Source organism: Boeremia exigua (assembly GCF_020726555.1).
Source record: "Boeremia exigua strain MPI-SDFR-AT-0100 chromosome Unknown C7974scaffold_5, whole genome shotgun sequence".
NCBI lineage: Eukaryota > Fungi > Ascomycota > Dothideomycetes > Pleosporales > Didymellaceae > Boeremia > Boeremia exigua.
The window spans coordinates 1,173,686-1,187,514 of record NW_025763522.1 but is presented as its reverse complement, the minus strand read 5'-3'; the positions used below and the strand labels follow the sequence as shown (position 1 = coordinate 1,187,514).

Genomic DNA, 13,829 nt, shown 5'->3' with positions numbered 1-13,829 from the left:
TTGCCGCCGCGAGGGCCCTTTCATGCGATTCTATGATTTTCGCCGTGGAAGGGCCTTCCACAATAAGAACTAGATAGCTTGCACTTGCTTCCTAATCGCAGCCCGACCGAGCCTCTAAGAACAGAAATTTGCCTCCTCGGCCAGTCACAGACGCCCCAAAACCATTCCGCACAACCCCCACTTGCCTAGTCAATTATTCTTCTATCTGCTCTCCGCGCCCACCGCCGGCGCTCACTCTGACACTTGCACATCCGCAATCCTACTGTACACTCCCACAAGCCAGCACCATGGCGTCCCAGCAGGTGCCCACCCAGGCCAACATCCAGTCCACCCACCCATTCACCTGCAACACATGTCAGGTCGCATTTCGCTCGGGCGAACTGCAGCGGGCGCACATGCAAACTGACTGGCACCGCTACAACCTCAAGCGCAGAGTCGCGTCTCTGCCTCCACTCTCTTCTGAGATCTTCACCGAGAAGGTTCTCGCGAACAAAGCGTCTGCCGCTGCGTCTGCCGCAAAGGCCTCATTCGAGAAATCCTGTGCCGCCTGCCAGAAGACCTACTTCAGCGAAAATGCCTACGCAAACCACCTGAACAGCCAAAAGCACCGCACAAACCTTATGAAGGCGTCGAGGAGCGGCCAGAACGACGACGCGGTGTCGGTCAACGGCTCGGTCATGAGCTCTGCCTTCTCACTGGGCGAGTCGATGGCCGATTCTGAGGCTACTACCGTTGGCGACAAAGAGGTCGGAGATGTTGCAGCTAGCCTGGAAACCGCCAAACTAGAGGACAGTGCCACCGGAGAGGCTTCTACTGAGGAGGTCTCTGCGGAAGACGATCGGAGCTCAGTCGCCACACCCAAGATCATCACTGACCCGTTGCAAGATTGCCTGTTCTGTAACTACAAGTCGCCGACAATGGCCCTGAATTTGCATCACATGGGGCGCTACCACGGCATGTTTGTGCCTGAGAAGGACTTCCTGGCGAATGCGGAGGGACTTTTGAAGTACCTGCACAGTATGATTCACGAACAGCATGCTTGCTTGAAATGCCACAAGGTTGTACACACAGCAACTGGTATCCAGACACACATGCGCGACCGTGGTCATTGCATGATTGGCTTTGAGAGCGATGAGGAACTTGTCGAGATCGGTGAATTTTACGACTTCAGCAGCACGTACAACGACCAAGATGCCTTCAACGAGATGCAAGATGAGGCCGAGGCATCAGATGACTCTTCATCAACAACAGGAGGCGGTGTTAAGCTTGGTGCCAGGCGTGAGGCCAAGATCACTACCGAGGATGACGCAGAGATGTCCAGCGGCGTGGAGGATGAGGGTTGGGAGACCGATAGCACAGTCTCAAGTGTCCCGACGGACGAGATTGGCGCTGTACCGATCGACCGATCCCACCGCCACAAGGGTCTTCACAAGTCGAGACACCACAATCATGCTGATCCTCGACCTCACCGAGCGGCAGACGGCTTCCACTCACACGCACATGCCACACCAACTGCCGTCTACCATGATGAATACGAGTTGCACCTCCCCTCCGGCCGGACAGCAGGCCACAGGTCGCTCAACAAGTACTACAGGCAGAACCTGCGCAACTATCCTGGCGTCGCCGAGCGTATGGAGAATGCACAGCGCCGTCTCACTGCACCTGAGAACGACGAAGATGGTGACACAGAGATGGAGAACGGTGAGGAACGCGGTCGAGGTGGCCGCGAGGTCGTCACTCGCGCAAATGGTGGTATGGGCATGATCGGGGTCAGCGACAGCAAGAAGAAGGAAGTTGCTGCGCTCGAGAAAAAGCAGCAGAAGCAGGCCGATCGCGCGAGGAATAGGTATCAGGCTGGTAACGAGAGGAGAGGTAACTTCCAGAAGCACTTCCGTGACCCACTGCTGCAGTAGTGGCATACGCACTTTCTAAAGTTAGGTTTACGAGCACGTCTGGCGTTCTTAGGCATGCGGTCCTAGAGTTTGGGAGGTAGATATGCATTGAATGAGCCATGAGATCAGACTACCATCGAAGAATGAAATCAAACAATACCCTTACTGTGTTAAATCCAGCCTCGAAACCAGTAACAAGATTCCCAGCAGTGAATCTGAGGCTAAGCTGGCTCACGTTGCAGGAAAAAAGGCGGTCTAAGAATGTGAGCCAAGTATTCTACCACGACAGCAAAGTAGAGGGAATGTAGAATACACTCCGTAGAAGACTGTTTTGCCTACAACATAGGTAAACGTTAACTAGATTTCAGCTTTAAGCATTGTAATAGCTATGAGTTCATTGTTGAAGTTGGTCAGCTTGAAATGTGAGAGGCTGGGGTGCTGTTGCGCTAGTCACACACTTCTAACTCTTGCCGCCCCATCAAACAAACCTCCAACCGGCTACAAAACCATGGTATACTCTCTGCTAAATCAGGCACCATTTCTTGCTGATATTGGGCTAGGGTTTGACAAGCGGTAGCCACGACATCCCATATCTTCCAGCCGAGGTCCACCTGGTCATCGCGCGGTATTTACATCGTGACGATCTCCCCAGGTACCGCTTGGTCAGCAGAGTACTTGCGGATATCGGCAAACCAGAACTCTTTAAAACAATCGTACTGCAGAGCACTGTAGCCAGTGTGTCGGCACTCAAGCATATCTTACAGAACAAACAGCTATCCAATCTTGTTCGAACTTTGATATGGGATATCAATACGTATAGAATTGGTACGGACGTGAGAGATTGGCATGAATGGACGGGATACTGCGAATCTCGAGCAGAACATGTCGATTCTGATCAGGCAGCCCTTTACATGGAGCTCGCTGCAAGTCGACAACATTGGGAGAGTTACCTGTCTCGCGTAGATGAAGAGAGGGCTGTCACTCGGGAGATACAGCTTTTGACTCGCAATAAATTGCGACTACCAAATTTACAGGCAACTTGTATTGTCAAAGGCGCTTATCAGCTTGATGACCGGCATGTGAGTCGATCACAAGCGCAAGCCATGCGACTTCCTGTGACTCGCCCACTTGAAAAATGGCGGGGAGACACGTTAACTCATTCTGTTACGTCGGCCTGCTTGTCTATCAGCGATCCTGTTATCTCTAATACAACCAAATGTCGGATCTTCGGATTCACATTGCGAAAGTATAGCGAAACCAATGTCGCCTCACATGAGCAAGAGGAAAAAACCAGAGTGACCAGCTTAAAGATCAAACTCCGCGCCTCAGAGCACTACCGGTATCCACCTCGAAAGTTTCAAGTTCATGCGTTTTCCACGTATCTTGTGCGGCGTCCGAACCTCGAATCTTTACGCCTCGATCTTCACAGCCGCATCGACACAACCGACTCAGCACAGACGGCAATTCAAGACATCTTCGAGCCGACTGACACATCCGTTTCTCCAGAGCACCATACACTCGCAACATGGCCGAAGCTTCGCAAACTATCCTTGAATCACTTCGACTCCAGCCCGAGAGCGCTCGTATCTCTTGTGACCAGACACAGCTCAACGCTACGAGACCTGAGACTCAAGGCTATATGGCTTGACAACAGAGAGGAGGAGGAGAATCCGGTACATCAGACTTGGGTGGAGGTTTTCAGGAGCATCGGAACGATGACCAAGCTGGATAAGGTCGTACTATCGGGCGCGTTTCGTAATACCAGCCACGAAGATGATGTCTGGGATTTCGACGATGAGAAACTCCAAAGTGCTGTGGCTGATTGGATTTGTGATCTTGGCAAGGATTCATTTCAGGATAGCCACATGATCATTCGAGAGCCGTTGAAGGCACGCATGGCGCTGCTGGAGTGAGGACAGAATACTGGGGAAGGAGCTGCAAGTAAAGTTCGAAGGGATCGGCCCGTCCTGTTTAGCTTCTTGACGAGTGCTGGGCTTGGCTCGGCCTGCTTTCAGCACTGTAAGTTTGACTTCACCAGTGTCTTAATCTACGGGTTAGAGCCGAATCACTAAATCCGTGTCACAGAGAATAGGGCTCATGACTGCCAATAATGCTTCGATGTGGCTTTGAGTATTGTAAACATACACACCACTGTACAAAGCGTCAATGTTCCGCCTGTCTAGGTTTTCTTTTCCAATTCTTTCAGCCTCATCAGCCCGGCCCTCGCATTCGTCTGTCCCTCCTTAAAGCCCATAGACTTCGCCAGGCTGGCGGCCTCCTCGTACTTCTGCCTGGCTTCTTTGATCTTTTCCTCCATCTCGTAAAACTCCCCGAGGTTGTGCGTTGCTACTACACAGCCAATGTCGCATTCTTCTGTCTTGTCGGACGTAGGTATCGCAGCAGCGTGGGCAAGTGCTTTTGTGGCCCATTGTCGGGCTTGGTCGATGAGTACGGCGCGTGGCGGAGCATTCGTAACAGGGAAATCGGTGGGTTCGGTGGAGAGGGCGAGAGCGTCTTTCGTTGGGGGTGGGCTTTGTTGACTAAGACAAACAGAGATATTGTTCACTAAGATTGTAAGCACTTGTAGCTGTTTCCACGGGTAGAAGGAAGACTTACTTAGGACGATGCTGTGACATGACTTCGGTGGACACATTTCTAGAGCCTTGACAAACAATGGTGTAGCCAAATAACGGGGGCCATACTCCTCGTAGTGCGAGCCAAGTGCTTCCAGTGCACCTCCAAGTTCCTCTTTTGTCAAGAAATTGCCTTCGCCTTGGTACAACCCATCCTTCTCGCGTCTCTGCGACTCGGCCAAAGCAGCTTCCACAGCCTCCACAAGCCTCTTCCCACCGTTTTCTGGTTCATTGACATACTTGATGTCATAAAGCTGGCCAAGTTTGATGTTGATCTGCACCAGGTTCTTCAAGACACGGCTCCTATTTCCGTCGTTCCAGTGTTTATGCGAAAATTCGTCCATCCACTTCCGAGTGTCCGCCCTCATGATTTCGAGCACGTCTGTCGCCAAGCTGTAATATCCTGCATCTTCGAACAACGCGGCTATTGTGTATTTGACGCCCATAATCTCGTCGCTAAATGGATCCATGCCTAGCTCATCGGCTGTTTGCAGAGCCTGACGAAAGAACTTGTTGGCTTCGCGGATGTCGAGGTATTTGCCGCGACTGTAGAAGAGTGCTTTGCGCAGCTTCTTTGCGACCGGTTCGGGGAAATTATGGTAGGGCTTCACGATGACATTCTTGTAGTACCACGGCAGATAAATCAGGCACATGCCAGACAGTACTGAGATCCTGTTGAGAGTTAGGTAGACACAAATGGTCTTAAATGCACACTTACATGACGATAGCAAAGGGGAACATAACAGGACTCTTCCTATACTGTTCCTTGAAACTCATCGAAGAGCGATAGCGCCTGCCCAATTGCTGTCGCAGAGGAGTGCATGATCGTGCAGGCACTCTCGTGGCTCTCAGTAGTGGCGACTGTGCTTGACATTGTCTCAAGGCACTGATGCGCGGTACAGCGCGTGGAATGGTCCTAGAAAACATCTTGAGCCGGACGAAGGCGAATTGATGTGAATGACAACGAACGGTGCTTGGAGCATCGAATGACGGGTGTGAACTTTTAGCGTCGTCGCGTACCTTCCGCGAATAGGGCTGAGAGCTTATCGATTACAGCACTCATGACGTAGCCAATCATCACGCGTTCCCAGCTCGCCTCCCATGCTCTTGAGCTTTTTACAGTGCTTTAAGAAGACTTGTCATGTGTGGCAGATATGCGTTGGCCTTGGTAAGTGAATGCTACTACGTTGATATGGGTGTCAACTAATAAGACGCAAAGCGGCCATCAGAGGTGCGCCAACAGCTTGAGCAGTCGCAAATGCCTGTTGAAGAGGCCCCGAACGACGACGATGTACGCCAGTCATACAACTTTGCGCCTGGATACCACGGGCTTGTATATCGAGCCGAGGTAGGCGATCGTAGTGTCCAGCAAGATCAAAACAATGAAGACGCCATGCCACCTAAAGAAGAATGCGCGAAAGACACCAAATACAAGTTGCAGTCAATGCAATGGGGTAGGGACTGCGAGCTGAACTTGACATATGATCACTGATTAGATCCTCCAGGTCTTGTCCCATTCTGGACGAAGCGAAATCCCGACTATGGCTCCAAAATGAAGACAATCAACTGCCGGGATGACTCGCTTTTCGAAGACCGCGGCATGTGGACGACTATGAAGAAGCAGAAGCGATGCATCATAGTCGCACAAGGCTTTTATGAGTGGCTCAAGAAGAACAACGGCAAAGAGAAGATACCACACTTCACCAAGCGCAAAGATGGACAGCTCATGTGCTTCGCTGGGCTTTGGGATCGTGTTCAATTTGAAGGTACGCACACCAACAAACGTCTACTATGGATCCAAGTGCTCGACCTCCATTACACTTATGCACGTCTTGTGCACTTACCATGACCGCAACTGATGAATTCGCTAGATAGCGAACAGCCACTGTACACCTACAGCATCATCACAACCGATTCAAACAAGCAGCTAAACTTCCTACACGACCGCATGCCAGTCATTCTCGACAATGGCTCCGATGCCGTACGGATATGGCTTGATCCCAATCGTACTGAGTGGAACCAGGACTTGCAAGCCTTATTGAAGCCATACGATAGCGAGCTAGAATGTTTTCCTGTCAGCAAGGATGTGGGCAAAGTAGGGAACAACTCGCCATCATTCATAATACCCGTCGATAGTGCTCAAAACAAGAGTAACATCGCAAATTTCTTCGGTAACCAACGAAAGCTCGCCAAGAAAACCGATACAGCAGGCATCGTCAAGACGGAGCATGACCTCGGAACGTCCACGATCCAGAGTGGGCATGTCCAGATCGAACACGACGCTGATGAGACTCGTGACACGGTGAGCCATCTGGAAGGTACCGAAGACAATGCGCCACTGCCCGTTCCACTCACATCCCCATCACAAGGAGATGAGGTCAAATCAGGCATCAAACGAGAAGCGGACAATGCCAGTCCTGCTACGGAGGATGAGCCACATGCGAAGCGCAATAAAACGGCCTCACCTCAAAGTCATGCATCCCCTGTGAAGACACCTGCAAAGAAACAAGGGACGCGCAGCGCCACAAGTAACGGTAGTGCAGCAAAGATACGAGTGAAGAGCGATGGAAATGCGAGAATCACGTCCTTCTTCAGCAATAAGTGAGGCAGCCCGAAGTACGCGCGTAACAACCACATCCTTGGGTCTGCCCAGCGCGTTGCTCTTTACGCGATGAGGGATATTGTCGCCTACGATACGCATAAATATGCTCTCTGATACGAACACCAGAGTCGTGCTCATATCGCAGAATTCAAGGACAATACGTTGACCTCTGCTGTTGACCTCGGTTTTCGGGAAAGAGCAGCAATTCTTCGTGGTACCGGCTATCGTTTGTGAGCTGTGGAACATTGGAATCGACAAAGTGGATCACGACATGTAGTTTGATATGAGTGTATGTGTGGAAAAGCCGGGGAGGGACCTGGCATGCCGCGGTTGAAGGGCGCTACTGGTAGCGCGACCCCACCAAAGATGCGGAACTTCAGGAGGAAGACACGAGAACTCGACGTCAGCCCTGCGAAACACTTGCAGCTGTGCGTGCAGTGTGTCCGCTCCGGTCGGCCTGCAGCACTCAAACATCTTCAATGCATATCATTGGCTTATAGTTCGATCCTCCTCAGCTTTGAAGTGACTGAACGCCCACACGACTTACAGCATGCATTCATCAATGCAACGGTTACCCTCACGCTGAACACCGTTGCGTTCAGCGCATTTGTTGCCGACTTCGCTCTTCTCCATCCTCTCGACAGGAAGGAATTGAGCAGACCTACTCAGTCTTTTCGACCGTGCGCATGCACAAACTGTAATACCTTGGCCGTGCGCACTGCACTTCATCACCGTCACTGACGACTTCTTCCATGTCACCTTTACCATCTTCTGGAATGGCATCGTTCGCAGAGATTTTGGCGAAGAAGCCGAAAGTACAAACCCGCCAGGCATTGATGGTCATTGGTCTTCAGAACGATTTCATCACTTCTGCTGGCCACTTACCCGTGGACACCACCTCTGGCTTTCTCGATCGCATCCACTCTCTGATCCCTAGGTTGCGTGAACTCAACGGGAACATCATTTGGGTGCAAACGCTGTACGAAGCCGATCGTCTCGCAAACACATCATCTACTGGCGAGGGTGACGCCCTTGTCATCGCCGGTCTCGTCGACGGAGAGGAAACTGGAAGTCAAGCGGGCGACGATGAATCAATTAAAGACCTACCCGTTTCTATACCACAGGCGCAGTCGCGTTCGGCGAAACACAAACAACGCGCATTAGACCTCTTCAAACGCGTCTCCTCCCGTCGCAAGGCACTACCTGTCGAAGAGGCGAAGATAATCATCGAGGAGGACGAGGAACTATTTCTCCTGAAGCGCACAAAGAAAGGCGCAGCATGCATGCCAGACACAGTAGGCGTCCAATTCACGAAAGACATCGATGACAAGATCACGACGCCACGTGACGCTGTTATCAAGACAACGAACTATTCTGCATTCCTCGGTACGAATCTACTCCTAACGCTGCGAGCAAGGCTCATTACGGAGATCTACGTGTGTGGGTGTCTTAGTAATGTCTCTGTGCTCGCGACGGTCATCGATGGTGCGCGCCATGGTATCAAGATCAACGTGATTCAAGACGCTCTTGGCTTTCGCAAGCAGGCTCGACATGATCTCGCCCTGAAGCGGATGGAAGACTTTTTCGATGCATACATGGTCACAACTGCAGATGTTCTTGCAAAGGAGCATTTCGAAGTTGTTGTGCCAGCGAAAGAGGATGTGAAACACGATGCGGAGGTTACCAAGAGATCAAAAGACGACCTTGAAGTGCTTGTTGGCAACTTAACTCTGCAAGAGAAAACGGACACTACAACAACACCGTCGAATAGCTACTCGACTAAAACTGCTGATGATCAGCCCGTTCCTTCCAAGATTTCGAGCTCTGGAACACCGGATATTGTCTCTGCCAGACATGTAGACAGTGATGAGGAGTTTACCGCAGCGGCAGCGCAGTATCGGCGGACTAATGGTGGAGGGCAGCGACCAGCAGAAAACAATGAATCAAAGTTGGTTCAGAGCAAGACGCGTATGAGGAAGAAAAAGAAGAAAAGGCCTGTAACAGATACTTCCATGGAGCCAGGTGTGTCCAATGGCAACTCGAAGGAAGCCGATTCTCATAGTCAGCCGCCTGTGACGACGCCTGACGGAAGTATGTTGCAACAAGAGGAGGCATTGAGCGTACAAGCTCACGGCGGCATACTACACAAGGACGAGGCCGAGTCACGACCACCCAATACGAACATTCAAGAGGCGACCATGTCGAGCAAAGATAGTCCGGTTGACAAGACGAGTCCAGCCCCGACCAAAGCGCCAATCAGTGGGCCAGCTGCAGACTTGACGACCATCGAAGTAGATCCTTCCCCAACCTCTCTTGTACCAGAACCTTCTTCCACATCACCAACACCCAACACCATATCTGCAGAGGTTGGAACAATCTTACCAACACAATCGCAGACTGTTACAACGACCAAAGCCTCCAAGCTAAGATCCCTTGCGAATTTCACTGTACTGGGCCCGGGCGATACTATCGCCGACGGCGACTCTCGAATCGTGCACGATTTTATCCCATCGAATTATTACCATCCGTCCCATCCAGCACAGCCTCTTGCAGATACGATATTTCAGCAGCTCTACAATGAGGTACGATGGCAGAAGATGCTCCATCGGCAAGGAGAGGTACCGCGGCTAGTCTGTTGTCAGGGCGAATTTGGTGACGACGGATCAAAACCAATATACCGCCATCCGGCAGATCAGACGCTACCCCTGCTCCACTTCTCCTCGAAGGTGCAGTGGATCAGGAGGGCAGCTGAGAACCTTGTCGGACACCCTCTCAACCACGTTCTCATCCAGCTGTATAGAAGTGGAAATGATTACATCTCGGAGCATTCGGACAAAACGCTCGATATTGCCACAGGCTCATCTATCGTAAATGTGAGCTTTGGTGCGCAAAGGGTAATGCGCTTACGCACGAAGAAAGGCTCAATGACCAGGGCAAACGGTGATGAAGACTCTTCACGTGAAACCCAGCGTGTCGCAATGCCACACAACTCTATGTTTGTACTTGGCTTCAGGAGTAACGAACGATGGTTACACGGCATAATGGCGGATAAACGCATCGAAGCCGAACGCAGCGACGTCGAAACTGCGTATTCGGGAGTTCGCATCAGCTTGACCTTCCGACAAATTGCAACTTTTCTCGACGCCAGAGAAACCGTTATCTGGGGTCAAGGTGCAACATCTAAGGACCAGCGTGGCGCAGCTGACATCGTTAATAACGACGAAGAAGAAGCCGAACGTATGATCAGAGCGTTCAGTCGCGAGAACCAGAGCAATGACTTCGATCGGGACAAATGGTATGGCGAAGGCTTTGATATCCTCCACTTGCACGAGGCGCCGGAACAGCTTCCGATTCTTTTTGCCAGTAGCAATGTGCTTGAGATGAAACAAGTCCAGCTTGCACTCTGGGAAAGTAAGATCAATCACAAAGTCCTCGAGGCACCAGATCTTGAGAAGGGACTTGTCACGGAACAGAGACTTGTTTTCCGCGACAATGATACTCACTTCACAGAGGTCGAAGGTCTATCGTCTGTATTACATTACATCGACCGCTACCACTCGTTCTGTGCAGATAAACCTGTTACATCTGCAGCGTACGCACTACTGGCCATGTTTACACAACGGGCAAACTTCTTGCCTGAACGTATTGCGAGCCTCACATCTCCGAGTTTGGCGACGAACGACTTGGAACTCACCGCTTCACTGCACGTATTATCTGAGCAACTCAAGGACCATGGCGGCCCGTTCATTGCCGGAAAGCGGTTCAGCATCGCAGACTGTGTTCTCTGGCCAGTGCTAGATGAGTGCGTTGAGAACTGGGTGGACTGGGATGAGACGAGATGGCCAGATCTGATGGAGTATTACAGGCTAGCTTGGAAGAAAAAGGCCTGCTTGAAGAAGTTGAGATTAGAGTTGCCTGTGGCAAAGGAAAAGGTTTAGTATGAAGAGCGAAGTCGTCACTATTGGCCCTGCATAGCTGATTGATCAATGTATTACTTGAAAGACTTGTCACTCATCGCCTTGTGTATACAATATGTTCTCTAACGTAGAAGCATCGAGGAGCCAAGAGTATCGTCCGGGGACCAGAGTATAGCACCTTCGGCTCCTAAAAAGCCGTGGGTCACGTGCGTGCAGTGGCTCTCACGTGCATGTTGCCGTCTGTACTGCCAAGATATCTGTCGGCATCCTGAAGCGCCGACTTCCTTAGATTCTCGAGCTGTCGAACATCTCCACCTCGAAGCTTCGCGACGCGCCGCACGCACCTCTGCACGCCAACGCACCACGACCATTCCCTCCATACGACTTTGTAAATCGCGATCTCGATAATGCCGAAGTTCTTCTGCGACTACTGCGATGTGTACCTTACACACGACAGTATGAGCGTGCGCAAAGCGCACAATAGTGGTCGCAACCATCTGCGCAACGTTCAAGCCTACTACGAGCAGATTTCCAGCGATCAGACACAGCAAGTCATCAACAGTATTACGGATGCATACAGTGCGGAAGGCCAGGCGAATCCGCTATATGCTGCGAATCTAAGTGGAGGGTTTCCAGGAGGACCAATGGCTCCGCCTATGGGGATGGGAGGGCCGATGGGCATGCCTATGCCTGGTGGATTCCCGCCGCCAGGTGAGTTTGATCATTGGGAACTACGAGGATATTCGCTAACGAGAGGCAGGCATGCCACCACCATTCATGCAGGGAGGACGAGGGGGCCGTACGTTGTGCTGCGACACATTTTGTACGTAAACTGACCTTTGACAGCTCCCAACATGCCTCCGAATATGCCGCCTTTCCCTCCGAACGGTATGCCACCAATGCCCGGCGGCATGCCCCCGTTCCCGCCACCAAATATGGCTGGCGGACCCCCGAACATGCCTGGAGGGCCGATGAACATGGCTGGAGGACCACCAAACATGCCGTTCCCGTTCCTCCCACCGAACTCAGCGGGCTCGCCACCCGGAGGCCTGCCATTTCCACCACCAGGCGGGATGGGAAATATGCCACCGCAGCGCTTTCCTCCCGGTCCACCTGGACGCTAGGAGTATCCTGATGTGAACATGGGAGGAATGAACCTCACGATACCAACCGACTACTTCTCGAGTCAAAGATGCAAGCGCGAAGATACGGAGATACCCAAGATGCGAGAACGTGAGGGCAGAGATTGGAGAATGTATACAGCTGCTACAGGGGCGAATGCAGCTGCATTGCCGTCAAGGTTGAAGATAGAGCCGGCAGCTCCAGCAGAGTGGTTCTGAACGCTACCCTGGTGTACTGGTGCTTCATCCATAAGACTGTACTCATGGTGGTACAGCAGTGCGCACACCACCGAGGTAGAGAGGGACATCTACACTAGATAATGCTATCCAGCCTGCATACTGAAGAGCCCCTTTGCGTACGTTTCCACATCCGTCATATCCATTCCTAGCTGATGATTCACCGTGTTCTCCTTTTTCCAAATAACCCCTTCACCAGCAAAAACCAGTCTGTACTTTTTGATGCCGTCCTCTGGGTCGTTTCTCAGCTCCTCCTGTAGATGTCCAACACCCCATGCCTCTTTTACGACCCCATGCCCAATCACATTTTCAACAATAGCCGCCAAGTCATTGTATCTCATCGAATCGCCTGCAACATACAGAACTTTGTCCTTAGCATCGACATCGCCCACCAGAATCCTCCCGACGACCCTGCCAATATCCTTAACATCCGTAACAGTAATCCCGTGCTCCCAATCCCTCAGACACCTTACCCTCACCTTGCCTGATTCCTCTTCTGAGCGATCGACAATGCCCCAAAACGGCTCAAACAGAAAAGACATGAAGACCCCCGTACTCACGACCGTCCAGTTGACACTGCTCTTCTCTGCCCTCTTCCGCAGGAGATCGCGCACACGTTTCTGCTCGCCAAACAGCGGCATCAACCCGTTGCCGTCAAGTGTGACGTCGTAGTCGACACCCCACTGCCAGGGGAAGAACCATAATCTGCCGTCGCCTCTCTGCTTCCTCAGCGTCCCTGCTTCCAGGATCTCAGTGGCAATCTTTGTCATCGCGCCCGGCGAGGATGCGAATCCTGTGCAGCTGATTACGATGGGGTAGCAGCTGAACGTCTTCACCAGTGGAGCGGAGGGCGAGGTCAGGTCTATCTCCGCAAGCTCGATGTTGAAGGAGCGGAGATGCGTGGATTTTGAAGGCGAGCGCACGCCCAGGGTGATGTGGGTGTTGGGCAGTGAGGAGATGGAAGAAAGAACGGCGAGACCTAGCTCGCCGGCGCCGAGGAGGAGGATCCTCGTTGGTTCCGTTGTTGGGGATGTCATTTTGAGGGCTTTGGCAAGCGTTTGGAAATGAATCAGCAGCGATAATGGCCCAAGGCTTGTTTCGTGGGCAACTAGCTGATATATGCTCGTTTCACGGTCTGCAGGATTTAGTATAAGATGCTCTTGCGGGAGCCTGTCAGGCGTTCAGCTGCAAGCAATGGGTTGTTGTTGCGGAGTTAAGCTACGCATTGGCGGAGATAGGTGGAGTTGAGGATGTGCAGATTGGACAGCACAACAGTGCAGATCTTGACCACCACAGTTCGTAATAGTGTAAAGCACGTGAATGTTCTAACATCCCACTCTCTAATTCCTCGGCACACCTCATCCATGGTAGCGAGACACCGTTATTCTAGGTAAGCCTACGGGCGGTGTGCAGATGTACTGCCTGCA

The 13,829-nt window shown here is 51.8% G+C and overlaps 7 protein-coding genes across 7 annotated transcripts; 5 read left to right on the top strand and 2 right to left on the bottom strand.

Moving 5' to 3' along the window:
* The first annotated feature begins 32 nt into the window (after nt 1–32).
* Nucleotides 33–2,290, top strand: C7974DRAFT_392516 (C2H2 type zinc-finger-domain-containing protein). Its single transcript, XM_046141687.1, has one exon. The coding sequence runs from the start codon at nt 288–290 to the stop codon at nt 1,911–1,913; it is 1,626 nt and encodes a 541-aa protein (XP_045998084.1). The 5' UTR covers nt 33–287; the 3' UTR covers nt 1,914–2,290.
* On the top strand, nt 2,098–3,905 carry C7974DRAFT_169278 (uncharacterized protein). Its single transcript, XM_046136117.1, has 2 exons — nt 2,098–2,403; nt 2,453–3,905. The coding sequence occupies exons 1-2, from the start codon at nt 2,281–2,283 to the stop codon at nt 3,803–3,805; spliced, it is 1,476 nt and encodes a 491-aa protein (XP_045998083.1). The 5' UTR covers nt 2,098–2,280; the 3' UTR covers nt 3,806–3,905.
* A 166-nt stretch (nt 3,906–4,071) lies between these two features.
* C7974DRAFT_412319 (uncharacterized protein) lies at nt 4,072–5,302 on the bottom strand (the record flags this gene model as incomplete). Its single annotated transcript, XM_046143633.1, has 3 exons — nt 4,072–4,457; nt 4,509–5,197; nt 5,244–5,302. The coding sequence occupies 3 exons, from the start codon at nt 5,300–5,302 to the stop codon at nt 4,072–4,074; spliced, it is 1,134 nt and encodes a 377-aa protein (XP_045998082.1).
* Nucleotides 5,303–5,525: 223 nt separating this feature from the next.
* C7974DRAFT_462885 (uncharacterized protein) lies at nt 5,526–7,607 on the top strand. The gene is made up of 4 exons (XM_046146219.1): nt 5,526–5,693; nt 5,745–5,979; nt 6,031–6,291; nt 6,397–7,607. The coding sequence occupies exons 1-4, from the start codon at nt 5,667–5,669 to the stop codon at nt 7,128–7,130; spliced, it is 1,257 nt and encodes a 418-aa protein (XP_045998081.1). The 5' UTR covers nt 5,526–5,666; the 3' UTR covers nt 7,131–7,607.
* Nucleotides 7,608–11,337, top strand: C7974DRAFT_392504 (uncharacterized protein). The gene has a single exon (XM_046141686.1). The coding sequence runs from the start codon at nt 7,880–7,882 to the stop codon at nt 11,063–11,065; it is 3,186 nt and encodes a 1,061-aa protein (XP_045998080.1). The 5' UTR covers nt 7,608–7,879; the 3' UTR covers nt 11,066–11,337.
* A 9-nt stretch (nt 11,338–11,346) lies between these two features.
* Nucleotides 11,347–12,396, top strand: C7974DRAFT_169199 (U1 zinc finger-domain-containing protein). Its single transcript, XM_046136113.1, has 3 exons — nt 11,347–11,755; nt 11,805–11,843; nt 11,891–12,396. The coding sequence occupies exons 1-3, from the start codon at nt 11,452–11,454 to the stop codon at nt 12,166–12,168; spliced, it is 621 nt and encodes a 206-aa protein (XP_045998079.1). The 5' UTR covers nt 11,347–11,451; the 3' UTR covers nt 12,169–12,396.
* On the bottom strand, nt 12,295–13,674 carry C7974DRAFT_169246 (uncharacterized protein). The gene has a single exon (XM_046136116.1). The coding sequence runs from the start codon at nt 13,437–13,439 to the stop codon at nt 12,489–12,491; it is 951 nt and encodes a 316-aa protein (XP_045998078.1). The 5' UTR covers nt 13,440–13,674; the 3' UTR covers nt 12,295–12,488.
* Between the last annotated feature and the right edge of the window lie 155 nt (nt 13,675–13,829).

Excerpts from the sequence above, each read along its gene's own strand:
- C7974DRAFT_392516 (XM_046141687.1), top strand. The coding sequence starts at position 288 with ATGGCGTCCCAGCAGGTGCCCACCCAGGCCAACATCCAGTCCACCCAC.
- C7974DRAFT_169278 (XM_046136117.1), top strand. The coding sequence starts at position 2,281 with ATGAGTTCATTGTTGAAGTTGGTCAGCTTGAAATGTGAGAGGCTGGGG. Across the intron at positions 2,404-2,452 it reads CAACCGGCTACAAAACCATG|GGTTTGACAAGCGGTAGCCA; the intron begins GTATACTCTCTG and ends ATATTGGGCTAG.
- C7974DRAFT_462885 (XM_046146219.1), top strand. The coding sequence starts at position 5,667 with ATGTGTGGCAGATATGCGTTGGCCTTG. Across the intron at positions 5,980-6,030 it reads GTTGCAGTCAATGCAATGGG|GTCTTGTCCCATTCTGGACG; the intron begins GTAGGGACTGCG and ends TAGATCCTCCAG. Across the intron at positions 6,292-6,396 it reads GGATCGTGTTCAATTTGAAG|ATAGCGAACAGCCACTGTAC; the intron begins GTACGCACACCA and ends TGAATTCGCTAG.
- C7974DRAFT_392504 (XM_046141686.1), top strand. The coding sequence starts at position 7,880 with ATGTCACCTTTACCATCTTCTGGAATGGCATCGTTCGCAGAGATTTTG.
- C7974DRAFT_169199 (XM_046136113.1), top strand. The coding sequence starts at position 11,452 with ATGCCGAAGTTCTTCTGCGACTACTGCGATGTGTACCTTACACACGAC. Across the intron at positions 11,756-11,804 it reads TGGTGGATTCCCGCCGCCAG|GCATGCCACCACCATTCATG; the intron begins GTGAGTTTGATC and ends AACGAGAGGCAG. Across the intron at positions 11,844-11,890 it reads GCAGGGAGGACGAGGGGGCC|CTCCCAACATGCCTCCGAAT; the intron begins GTACGTTGTGCT and ends GACCTTTGACAG.
- C7974DRAFT_169246 (XM_046136116.1), bottom strand. The coding sequence starts at position 13,439 with ATGACATCCCCAACAACGGAACCAACGAGGATCCTCCTCCTCGGCGCC.